Source organism: Amphiura filiformis, chromosome 13, assembly GCF_039555335.1.
Source record: "Amphiura filiformis chromosome 13, Afil_fr2py, whole genome shotgun sequence".
In the NCBI taxonomy this organism is placed as follows: domain Eukaryota; kingdom Metazoa; phylum Echinodermata; class Ophiuroidea; order Amphilepidida; family Amphiuridae; genus Amphiura; species Amphiura filiformis.
Window position 1 is genome coordinate 32185992 of NC_092640.1, and position 14023 is coordinate 32200014.

At 37.2% G+C, this 14023-nt stretch overlaps 1 protein-coding gene across 1 annotated transcript in view; it reads right to left on the minus strand.

The window, feature by feature from the left end:
* LOC140168247 (procollagen-lysine,2-oxoglutarate 5-dioxygenase 1-like) overlaps positions 1–14023 on the minus strand; it is a 121132-nt gene that overhangs the window by 86904 nt on the left and 20205 nt on the right. The window contains exons 10-11 of the mRNA XM_072191583.1: positions 12491–12612; positions 1746–1847 (exon numbers count right to left, since the gene is read on the minus strand). Coding sequence (XP_072047684.1) covers positions 1746–1847; positions 12491–12612 — 224 coding nt within the window. The remainder of the gene's footprint in view (positions 1–1745; positions 1848–12490; positions 12613–14023) is intronic.

Genomic DNA, 14023 nt, shown 5'->3' on the forward strand with positions numbered 1-14023 from the left:
CAAAGCTATCACTATGGACCACAATGGCCTCATCCCAATGGCATAGTTCAATAACCTCAATTAAACAGCCATAGACCAAATTTGACCTCAAGTTACAGAGTATGAGTTTTTGTCCCCAAATTTTCAAAGGTCATTCAATGAATGTACAAATGTATTGGGGTTACAGAACTGTGCCCTGATGGCTGAGCATGTTGTGGATCCTAGTGTATAGATACAAGATACCAACAATGTAAATATACAGGGTTGCCAATTAACCCTCAAGCATTGGGCTATTCTAGTTGAAATCCATACACCCCCTATGGAAGACATGAACTTAATCTTCTACACAGGGAGTGTGAATTTCAAATGGGGGGGTATAAAACAAATATACACCCCCTGTGTGGGAGATTAAGGTCATGTCTTCCATAGGGGGTGTATGGATTTCAACTGGACTTGCGCATTTGTGACAATTTCCCAAAATAAATATCCATCTCTTTGACCCTTCTTTGGAGGTCTTTTTGGCAGGATATCAAGAGGAATGTCTTTCTCTCTAATCTGGAAAATTAGTTCTTTAAAAAAGGATGGACTGTTTGGCTGAAACTACAACACGTCATATACATGTAGGTACAGCTTGTGCTGCAGCAGTACTCACGGGTACAAGTACCGTATTCGTCCCATTAACTGCCTAGAGCGCTTAACAAATTCATCTTGGGTGGGCGCTTATTTTTTACATTGTTTAAACCAACAATACGTAAAAAAGGCACAAAATATTCATCCATCATCATCAGTGTATCATATGTTTCAGACCATGATTCAGATTTGCATGGGCAGTTAATAAACTAATATCTGTTTGCTTGTTGCAAAGTCACTGTGTAGGCTCTTACAGGGGTATGGGCGGTTGATGGAACGAACATAATACCCATCTCTTTTTCCATAGCATTTGGTCCAGACTCTCCTGAACAAGTGTGTTTCCCTTCCTAACACTAAATGCCAGTACCCATTTATACACCTGGGTGGAAGGAATATTATAGGAAAAGCCTTGTGCACTAAGCCTGGGTTCAAACACACAACCAACTGATTATCGGAGCCCATGCCACTTGTGCTACAGCCGCCTATATTATAGTGTATACATTACCTGTTTTTGTTCAATTAGCAATTTGAGTTTTCCCTTCCCAACAGTACCCATTATACACCTGGGTAGAAAGAGACAATAGAGGTAAGGAGTGTCTAGGTGCACAACGCCTGGGTTCGAATCCACAACATTCTAATTAAGAGTAGGAGCCCATACCACTTGCACCACTATAGTGTACATAATACATTACCTGTTTTTGTTCGATAAGCAATTTGAGTTTTCCCTTCCTAACAGCAACCATTTAAACACCTGGGTGGAAAGAGACAAGCTGTTAAGGCCTTGTCTAAGTGCACAACGACTGGGTTTGAACCCACAACCTTCTAATTATGAGTAGGAGCCCATACCATTTGTGCCACTATACCGTAAAAACTCAATAGTTAGCATATGTGCTTACTATCAAGCGCTTTTAAAAACATGGAAATTGTATCAAAGCCCGGCGTTTTACCAACTGAGCTAATGGGGTTGAGACACACATTTGCAGATTTACATGTTAACTATGTGTATCAATGATTTGTTCAAAACCCTTTACATTATTGTGGATGGGGCTCTTCATGTTTGCATGTTTTGAAAGCGCTCGATAGTGAGCACATATGCTAACTATCAAGTTTTTACAGTAGTGTACATAATACATTACCTGTTTTGTTCAATGAGTAATTTGAGAGTGTATGGCTGAACAATCTGTACATCTGCATCCACATTGAAGTAGTACTGGCAATCAAGCTCAAGGAAATGTTCTCTGTAAATACATAAGAAAATACAATGTAGGAAATGAAAATTACTGCTTAAAAATAATACAATAAGAGGGATTTCATACAATGAAGGGAAAACGTGTAAACATTGAAGTAGTACTGGCAATCCAGCTCAAGGAAATGTTCTCTGTAAATGTAACAAAAGAAAATAATACAATGTAGGATATGAAAATTACTGCCCAAAAATATTTTATTTATTAGACAATAATAACAAGCATCACCTATTTTGAGGTCATTGTGGGAAATTGGAGGGTTCTGTTTTGGGCCTCGGTATTCTTCCGAGGGCGTGGTAGCGCCCAAGGAAAAATACCGAGGCCCAAAACAAAACTCGACAATTTCACACAATGAACTCAAAATAGATGGTGCAAAGTTATTATTGTCATTCATTACCGTCGTATCTGATATAACAAATCAAAGTGGCATTTTATGTTATTTTATGCCATAAAACGCTGTTAAATATAATCAGTTTTAATGATTATTACAACCTACCCTACAAAAAGAACCGACCAGGCGAACTTGACATTAGCGCCGACAACAAGAGCTACCAATCACAGAAACGCAACGGCATCGCGTGTGCATTGCCGTAACGCTTAGCGTATACACGCAAGCATGCGCAGAAGTCAATGTAGCGTGTCAGGAGTCATTGTGAGTTAATGACCGCGCTTGAATGAGTGCGCGGTCAGGCAATCAATTTCTTTTGAGGTTATGAATTTCATTTATAACATTCGGCCGAAGCCAGGCAAAGCCCAATAGTGCTCAGACGCTACTAAATTCAAGGGATGCCAACCGAATATGATGGGACAGGATATGGGAAGAAGTTCGATTTTAGGAGCAGGAGGAAAACCAGTCCAGAGCAAACCTGCAAGAATGAGCAAGAACAGGAATTTCATACAATGAAGGAGAGAAAATGTGAGGATTCTCAGGAAAAAGACCAAACCGCTATTGGTTTGGTTAGTTATAAATCCCTCCTTTTTGAGAAGCACCAAGCTAAGTCAAACTCAAAAGTCAACTTGTTATCAAAATAAGAAAGTTCAGTCAGAGTTGGCATTAAATATTCAATAATAATAATAATAACAAAAAGTCACAATTAGCTGATAAGCGTGTAAATAATAGCAACAAGATAGTTCCAGTTCACAACAAGCACTGCCGCAGATTGCAGCAATCAGTCATCCCATCGCCTTCCATCCTATGGAAGCGCCGAAGGTCATGCTAAGCTACTGCAGGATATAGCAAAAGCATGCAATATTATTTTGAATTTGATTCACATCTATGTGCTTAAGTGAGATTTCTGTCCTTTCTCTCCTCTTTCCTTCCCTCATTCCCTCCCCCTCTACCTCTCTGTATCTTTCTCTCTTTCTCTCTCTCTTGCCCTCCCGAAATTTTTCTGTCATTGCTACCCACTTTTTCACCAACTTCAAGGCCAAGTTTGTCTTTTTAACGAACAACTCAAAAATGACCACATAATGTTGAACACATTGCACTCCGCATCAAATTCAATTTACCAAATTATACACCAAATAATTTTTCGCCTTTAAACACATACTACTGAAACCATCCAATAAGCACCCTAATTCAGTTATAATCTTGAATCTAGCTGCATTCATACATCCTGCTTCAATTTAAGTGTCACCCTAGAAAATACTGCAAACATTTCAGCATGCTCAAATTTTCCCTACATTGAAGAAATTATGTTTGAATTTTTCATTTGTGTTGGTAAGGCCAACAAAAAGAAACAGTTTAACTCTCAAAAATATGGCACAAAAGCTGTGTGCTAAGAGAAATACATGATTATGTTTATAAGTGTTTTCAGTCCACTTTCTATTTATTTTTATTTATTTACTTATTTTTTTGTCGCTTCGCTATAATGGGATATAGACCGACATGGCAAAACTGATTTCACATCTAGGTACAAGTGTGAGTTTGTGACACAAACCTCTTTCTTTTCTCGGTCTTATTGGCAGACCAAAATATTTTGCCTTCTATCGCATTTATGTCATATTCTTATTACAAACTTTGATGATACTGCATCAACTTATAAACAAGAAATTACAAAGATTATGATCTGTACTAGAAACATCATCAGGGGAAAAAGGACAATAATAGAGGATCATCAGTCAGACGACCTGCAGCTAATTACACTACTGAGAATGTAGAATGGCACTACGGCTAATTGTCATGGTCTGCTTGTACGAAATTCCAGGAGCTGATCCTGGTTGCGATGTTTATTATGTGTAGGCTGACTAGGGTTTACAGCTGTATAGCGCTGTATCCCTAAATGAAATTAAATAGGGTGCATCTTGGGCCAAAGTATTCAGTGACTTTGTGTAAAAGCACAATGACCGTATGTAATTGCGCCACATAAATGTGTGGCTTTTTTCCACTGAAATATGCAGTTCAAAAACTGGTTGTTGACTAATTTTAAGTCAACTTTTGATGAAAAATAATATAAACTTTAAGAACAAAATTTTCCTTTCAGAAATGAATCACTCTATACTAATTTTACATCGTGGAAATCTCGCCTTAACCTATATATGGAGTGTTTCTATTTGTTTCCATTCATGGAAATCACATCTTAACCCTTGCACTTTAGGTGATAACATGACCTTTCCAAGCCAATTTGTCATCGTGTAAACAGGATTTTGCTCTAAATTTGTTTTAATTGGGGTGACATTTTCGGCAGCAGTCTCCACATAGTAACAAGGATAAGATTTCTGTGCAGTTGTAGTGCATGAGGTAAATTTCTTTTTTGCTAAATGTATATATGTGACACGATCAAGGGAAATGAGGCGGATGTCGCTAATATTGGTTTTGAGATATTGGCAAAAAAAGTGTTAAATTTCTTTTGTTACAAGCCGACGACGAATGTCGGCTTGTTCTGTCTTCTTCCAATTCTTCTTTCTTCTTCTTCTTCTTCCTTTCTTTCTTCTGGCAACCAATCAACTGCATCTAGCTTCGCAAGGGATTGACAGATTTCAACCAAAGTTGACCCAAATGACCACTGGGCTAGGCCAAACCTTCCATTTGACTTTGACCTCGCTGTGACCTTTGACCTAGCTATAAAAAAAAAAATGTGATTTCACAAAAAATGCTACTCCTTCCACAAATTTCATGCGATGAGGACATGGTTATATCATGTGACTCGACTTTAGTCGGTGTCTATAGGGTGTGCTCAGATAAGGGGTCAAAGGTCATTAAGGGGTCATTTCCGGTCAAAGTCTGAAAAATGTGTAAAAAATATTCAAAAAATCACTGTCTTTACAAATTACATAGCAGAGAGTCGCCATTAGCACACATGCATTGCTACTAGCCGGGTCTTTAGGATGCCTACAGTTTTGGGGTCAAAGGTCATTAAGGGGTTACTTCGGTCAAAAACCAAAATTATCAAAAATGTTCAAAAAATTTTTATCTCAAAATGTAAACAGACCAGAATAATATAACCAACGTACATTAATTAGTGTTACCTGATGTATGCACGGTATTTTTATTTTGGGGGTCAAAGGTCATTAAGGGGTCACTTCCTGTTTTTAGCTAGATAACTTCAAGAATTTTTATCTCAACAACTGAACATAATAGAATTTTTTAATTAAAACTGGAACAATGCATTTTGTCGGTGTACATAAGGTTTTTTTTCCCATTGAGGTCAAAGGTCATTAAGGGGTCAAAAGGTCAATCAAATATTTAAAAAAATCAAAATCCATGTTTAAGTTCGATTAAGCTGAAATTCACCAGGAATATTTCTTATGACATCCTAAGCACAATGCAAGAGCAGTTGACCCCATCCGTAACCCAGGGGTCAAGTTATAGGGGTCAAATTGCGGCTTGTATTCAGCGTCTGTTGACTCTAGTTTTATATTGTTTTTGGTGATTGATAAATTGATGTAACTTTGCAAAGAAAAGTTGTATCAACATGCAGTTTTCAATTTCTGAAAGCTCTAAATGTCTTCTTTTGAAATATATGCAAAACTCATTTTTGACCAGGGTCGACATGTGACTCATTCCCCTTGATCATGTCACATATTACTTTAGTAGCAAAGCATTCAAGGCATTGAAAACCATTCCTTATTTGTATATAAAAGATTTTAACTCTTGATCTCAAGGCAAACTTATTTAACTCCGTACGTTTTAGCTGTTACTACTACCAGGGATGCTACTACAACCTTCATCAGCAGAATGACCTAATTGTGCACTCTTTAAGTGTAACGTAATAATCGTGTCATAGTCCTTTGGTAACTTGAAGCCCCCTCCGTCCTTATTACAAGTTACTAAAGGTCTATATATGCTCCTATTACTACGTCAAATTTCTAGAGTGCAAGATCGGGTCATTCCGCTGACGCAACTGCTGAAAATTACGGAGGTGTATATTTTTTTTTTGTATTGAGATGAAGAGTTCAAATCTTTCTATTTATGGATTACCAATACAGATGAACTTTCATGCTAACATTTCTTATTTGGTTTCTTTTTACATGACAACAATTTGAGACCAGTTTCATTCAACTTGTGAGCATTATTCAGTATTCGGCTCTGTGGAACCTAAATGTTACCACATCCAATTCCACTGCGCATGGAATAGAGTGAATGACCTTACAGGGATGTGATGCAGATACACGTAATTTTCAGGGCCTCTGGTAAAACAATCGCTCCATAGCTTTAGTCAATTTTAGGGGGAAAAATCAACAATTTTTCCAATTCTGTTAATTTGGTCAAAATTCTTGGCTTCATGTATATTTTGTGGGGGAAATCTTGGCCTAGGGTATAAATATAAACTTGATATGCAACCAAAATGCTGGTGACGCCATAGAGGTCATTTGTGCGACATCATTTTCGGCCATTTATGCAAAATATCATGAAAATATGCGCTAAATATTGTGTTACAGTTTTGTCTGTCGCACTTTATGGAACACTTGGCCCTCATTAACTTGTGATGCTGGGACTTAAGCTAGCCTGTTTGCGAATAGTTTGTAGAAATCTGTGGAGATATTAACAGAGATGTGATAGAAAAGTTGTTGGGAATAACTTTGCATCAGTTATTTTTCGGGAAAGTTATTTTGCTATTTTGATATTCTCCACAACACACTCAACAAAATTTGGCATGAGACTACACATTCATGAAAAAGTCTGGAAATTGTCAAAAAAGCTGGAAAAGTGCATAAAATTGTACAAAAACAACTGAAAAAGGGCTGAAAATAAATAAAATTGCAGAAATTTTGACATCACAAAAGTCTGGTTCCAGTGTTTCCACTGGAAAATCTCATACCTGAAAATGGATGCACAGACATTAACCTCTGATCAGGAAAGGGATAGATGAGAATAGAAAAAATCCTGTGAAAAGCCTAAACAATGACAGCTGGCAGGTATATATAAAGGCGGGATATCCCATTATGGATAAAGATGGCATCAATGATGATCATGCACTGGTCAAAGGTTCAAAAGTTTACCCCCATCAGATAGGCAATGGACTCACATTGGACTTGTGTGTGGTTTGGCATCACTGTGATCATGATACATATTGAAGCAGATACATGATTCATGTACTTTTAAGCTACCCACCAAAAGTTTATGGGATAAGCTCAGTTAGCAAATTGAGATAAACTACTGGGGACCCATTGACCTGTATTCATGGACTATAAGTGATGGCAGATGAACTCCAAACAGTCAAAGTCTCAGTATCACCCTCTAATGAGGGCCAATCGTTCAATGAAATGCAACAGGCAAAACTGCTACTCACACACCGCATATTTTTACAAAGACACACAACGCCGTATACGTGAAGGCATGCAACGCTGGCGTGCTTGTTAAACACGGCACGATAGGCCCTCACAAATATGCAAGAATTCACAGCAAACAATGCACAGGGACTTTGACTGTTGGAAAATAGTCTGTATTAGTCTATGCCTGTATTGCTAGTGAGAATGTTGGGTATAGAAATTACAAAGATTGATGAAAGAGTTTTCTGTGGAATTATCTTATTATGAAATAGGAATATTATGGGAATACATTTCTTATTCTTTATCCAAATATTTTATTATGGGAATACATTTCTTATTCTTTATCCAAATATTTTCCACATTTACACTGATATCACAAACATTTTTTTTCACCGATGCAGACAAGTGAAAAGTATCCCTCAAAAGTGCATTGCCTCCTATTATAGTGCGTCTGATCTCAAGTTGATAGTAACCTGTGTTGGATTTTGCAGTGGTAGATTCAAATTAATGCGTTTACGCGGTTGCATTGCCAGTGTACGTATAAATCGTGCGTCTACATGTGTGTATACCCCCTGCGGGATACATTTATCGCACATGATTAGAATCTGCCACTGAGAAATCCAACATAGCGTTACTCTCAACTTAAGCCGAGACACACTATAGGTAAGTTGCACTGATATGGACGGTTCTCGTTCAGTTGATGTTTGTCATGGTGTCGGCATCTTCACTCAAAAATCTTTTATTTTCAGCAGCAATATTTTTTCTAAAGTCTGTGACTCATTTCCATGGCACATAGGGTGTAAACAACATAGTTAGGAGTCATCAGTGCATGACTAGGTTCTTTACATAGCTTTAAAATGTCTTCTTTTCAGTATAAGGGTTTGTGTGTAATGAAGTCCTCATTAAGTTTCACAGGTAGTAATGAGCTAATTAATTATTAATGAGGTATCTCAGCGTAAGGGTTTGTGTATGATGAAGTCCTCATTAAGTTTCCCAGGTAGTAATGAGCTAATTAATTATTCATGAGGTATCTCAGCATAAGGGTTTGTGTATGATGAAGTCCTCATTAAGTTTCACACAGCTAATTAATTATTCATGAGGTATCTTCAATGGAAACTTTACATGCAAATTTTAGATGAGAATTCTTAATGGAAACATGAATTTATAAATAAATAAGTAACACCAAATATTGTTTTGTTTTAAAAGACTAAATAAAAAGTGACTCTGCCATTATAAATATAGCTTCAGAACTATTCACAATATCTTAAAATATGAAAATGATGGTTTATTTATGCGCATTTTAAAACCCCATTCATCCAATGTCATTCAATAATAACAATACAGTATGTGTTTTTATACCCCAATTTGAAAATTGCATTTTACAGCCATCAATGGTTATTACGCAAAAATTGTAGCATGAAAAAGCTGACATTATCTTCGCACTGAATTTAAATCAATATCAAATCAAATCAATATTCAAGACAAATGAGGTGTCAAAATTACCTAACTAAATTGTCTTTTTCCTGATGTTTTCAAATACCAAAAATATGACTAACAGCTTTAGAGTTATAGGTATATTTATAACCGCTAAGTTAGATATGTTGTGAGGTATTTATTATCATCAGATAAGGTGAGATTGTTTCAGAAGTGAGAAGTGTGAGAAGTGTTAGAGCCACAAATAGTTTTGGTGGATAATGATTGAAATTGCTGCACTATACAGTGGCGTAGCATGATTCATGCTATGGGGGGGGATTGCACCGACCATAATTGGGGGACAGTCCTGATAGGGGACCACAAGCCATTTTTTTGGCAATTTTCCTAAAATTTCTAAATTTTCCAATCAATTGGGGGGTACATGCCCACATACCCATCACATGACGCGACCCTACGCCATTGGCACAGTATTCTATCGGTCGGAGTGCTGTCATAATTTTCCCTCTCATCAGCGGAGTGAAAGATCACTGTTGTAGTGAATGGGAAAGTTAACAGAATTTGAAACAGCAGCCTAATCCTTTCATGAAAAAAATCAAATTCCAAATATTACACACTGACTTTAATAATATTCTCTCACTTTCTGCTCAAGATAAAGTTCAAGAAAACTCCAATCAACTGCATAAACTTGGGATACTGCCAGAGTATAATTGAATACTGCGCAGGAAGCATCGTCTTTGATTGATGAAAATTGCATTTATATTCTGCACACACACACTATGTACACACTAACAGCTCTTTGTCCATTTATAACCATCTCAGATCACAGCCTTAATTTGGTATCTCCTGATATCAGGGAGCATCTTATCGTTTCATATTATATCAGCTAGTCACACTGCGCTATTCCAGTTAAAATCCATCCACCCCCTATGAAAGACATGACCTTAACCTCCCACACAGGGGGTGTACATTTCAAATGGAATCCCTATTCAAGTAACCCCATTTGAAATTCACACTCCCTGTGCGTGATATTAAGGTCATGTCTTCCACAGGGGTGTATGGATTTCAACTGGAATAGGTTATTACTTCACATACGGGGTCCTCTTACAGCAATCTCGCAGCTACAGGAACTTTAATACGGCTCTTTTATCCCCAATAAAAGAATCCTATAAATATAGGCAAACTTTGTTCAAACAAGATCAAATTTTTCCCAGTCACTGTCTATTTCTCCCCTGTTTCCTCCACTACAAAATAGCCGCATTATTTGGACTATACCGCCGTCTCTGACAGCTCAAACGACACTTTCATGGACTGTTTGATGCTATCTGCCCCCTCGTTGCTAAGTTTAACATCCCTTAAAAACCACAAGTGTTATAAATAGATATCACCTTTTGAAGATGTGACTCATCTCTGGTAGGGGAAACCGCTATTATGCAGACACTCAATCAGGGTTGCCAGAACTGTTCAGCCCAAATCATGGGTTAATTAACCGAAAAGTCACAATTTTTTTTTCTCTTAACCATTGGGTTTTATGGGACTGGAAACTACAAAAGTTGAAGCTAATGTTGTAAAGTCACCCAATTTTTTTCTTAATCATTGTTTATATGAGATAGGAAATGTTCAAAAGTTGTGGGGAAAATCTTCAAAAGTAGCCCAACTGGGCTACCAAATCATGGGTATGGCAACCCTGCACTCACTGACTAGCTAATATAGCCACTGTATCATGGGGATTAAGGACATGGTTCTGCTGATGACGTCATACTGTGAGTGGCTTGGAATTCTGTCAAGCGAGGGCAGTGTTGCAGTTTATACACTAGAAACTGGATCCATAATTCTTTTGATAAGATTATGATTTCATCACTTTTTATATAACTCATACAAAGATTCTTGTCATTTAATTGGCCTATCATTAATGATTATTCATGCTTTTTCAGCAGCAGCTGCAAAGACTATTGCACTCCGGTTACTCGGCAAATCCTCGTTGAATGGAACTGTTCATATTTCATCTCATGAAAATATTCTTATTAGGAGCTGTCCATAATTTTCGCCATTTTCACTTACTCACAAAGTGTGCGTAACTTTTTACCCCCCTCCCCCCTCGAGTTATACACAAATAAAATGTCGAAAAATTTGCCATGAGTAGGGGCCTGCTATTGATAAATACATATCCAAATACTCTGTGGATACATTAGTGCGGGCGTATACGATGCAATGGTGCGGGAGTACCCACTATATGAATCAAAATTAAACTGAAGCAATGGTGTGAAGGTCTCCTTGCAACTTTATTTTCTTTACCCATCAGTTAAACTTAATGACATACGTGGCAGTTAATTCTTGGTCTAAAAGACTTCCACATGATAAAACATAAAAAATAACATTATTAACAAAATATTCTAAATCAAGGTGTGCATCCTTCCTTGCATCACAGACCCAGTAAAGGGGCTGCGGGTTCTTGAATTTTGTTTGGATGAGTATGTACGACTGGGTCTCAGAAAACTTACCCAGAATTTAAACCGTGTTTGACGAAAGAGAGACTCGAATTTACTATAAACAAAGGTATGATGCTCTATAGAGTGCCACAATAAAGTTTAGTATTCAGTAAAAGGTATAGCACCGCTGTGCATAATAGACTCGAAAAATTTTCTGATTTGACAACAAGACCATAAAGGACCTTGTAGCAAATTTACTTGCATCCATTTTCACGATTAATTTCAGTTATGCAAATTTATCAATTTAAAGCCTGCAAAAATATTTTTAACTGAGTGAAACCACAAAAATAGTTCAGAACAGTTAAAATTGCAAAAAATTAATACTGCTAAAATATTCTGCTATACAGTATTTAAACCAATGAGGTAAAACCAAAGAGTACCAACTCTTTTGTGTGTTGCTCGGATTATTTCGCTATGCACGCTTTAAACTTCATTTCAAAGTGTCCTCCCCTGTGGCTCAACATGTCAAAGCCACTAAACATACTGTGAACTGGAACAAGGTCAAGATTCTTGATCAAGATTCTAACTGGTATAACAGAGGAGTGAGGGAAGCGATTAACATTCACAGACAGCCCAGCAACCTAAACAAGGACAAGGGGCGACACAACCTGGCACCTGTCTACCGGAACATCCTGTCATATGACGTTGTTGACAACAATTCGTCATGAGACACTCATCAAGATCAATAACATCAGTTTGAAAAATGCTTTAGCGACCGCAAGCTGAAAGCTCACGTAAGTGAACATTTGACATCATCAATATTTGTTGTGTCTTGTTCAGCTTGTAATGCTTTGTGCCTAAAATTTGCACTAAGCACTAACTGCACAACCGTACCACTCTAGCTTAAAAACACTGGTTATGGTTCTATTCCGGGCTTTAGCCGATAAACGCAGGAGGTACACTCTTTGCCCTCCAAAATGGCCGATTTACTATTGTAGCATTACACACATTGAGTTTGTACTATTTTGGTATATTCTCTTTGATTCAACCACAGATTGTACTTACACAGCCTTCATACGAGCCTCTCCTTCTGAGAATCCATCAGCTGGGATGTAGGATTGGACACTGCGATACTCCTTTTTGGCCTGTTCTGTAAAGTTTTTGGCGACATCATAGTGAAACATTTTCTGAGCGAATGAAAAAGACAAAAAAAAATCATTTTTATTTGTCCATCAGAATTACATAATATTAAATAGACTGGCACTAATATGTGACATGATAAAGGGGAATGAGTCACATGTCGGCAATTTACAATTAGAAGTTTTTTACATCATTTTCCGACAGTTTACGTATGCTACATTTTGATACAAACCCCATCAAAATCGGACATCTGATTACCAAGTTATGAGCAATTTATCAATGGCTGAAAACAATATAAAAAAAGAATTTGAACACTGTTTTTGCCAATATCTCAAACAAAATATTGACTGTCTCTGTTGCTCATTGTGTCTTTGATTTGAAACTGGCATCAATTCACATAATTTCACCCTGTTGGATATATTCACTCTGATTGAATATGATAAAATTCATGCACATGTTTAATGTACAGAGTGATCAACATCAACATTGTTCTCTGAAGGTCCTCAGCTTTGCATTCTTGCTCCAATAAAAGGATGCTTTGATTACATTATCAGTCAAGAGATGTCTGATTTCACTGTGTAGGCATTTTTTTTTTTGGTTTCCCTTTTGTTCTCTCATCTTTTCTTGGGACCCCATCGGAAATAAGCTTGCCTTTTCTGCGGGCTTAATGAGTTATCCCGGCTTGTCATTTTTTTGTCTGTGTGTCCTGATCCTAAATGGCTTTGTAGCTGATTAATTTAAGCTTTAATTAATTTGTCACATTGATGTACTTTGTAATGATTTTTCTGTCTCTATAATTTGTTTTTGTATTCTAATGATCTTGCCAAATAATTAAGAAACAAACAAACATTATACAGGTGCTCATAGTTTGTGGTTCAGTTCTCTCTTGAGAGTCACTTTACATTGGCCAGTACCAGCTCTCAGTCTGTTGAGGCATTTCCATTCAGCCCAGTTTGAGTCAGCACCAGGGAGAAGTTCTTCTTTGGCACTTATGGACATGGATGTTGTTGGTGGAAGATTGGCAAGTGAGTGTCCAACACCAATAGACTGTATGGCTGCATTTTTCACCTTTTGAGATATTGGACCCATTTTTTTAGGCAAATTTTCCTCAAAATAACCTTTACATTGATATTACATGTTCCTGTTGCTTGGTTTTAAGGGAGGAGTAAAACCAGTAAAAAGAGTTGGGAAATCCTTCATCTTCAATTGTTTGTTTTTTTAATTTAACAAACTTTCAGTTCACTTTTTATGTGCCCCCAGTCAAGAGACGGACTTGTTAATCAAATATGCTAATTAGGTAAAATGCAGTACACATTCAGTATACTGACATGCACATAATGGGCTATTCCAGTTGAAATCCATACACCCCCGATGGAAGACATGACCATAACCTCTCACACAGGGTGTGCACATTTCAAATGGAGTTACCCATTCAGATAATCCCATTTGAAATCCACA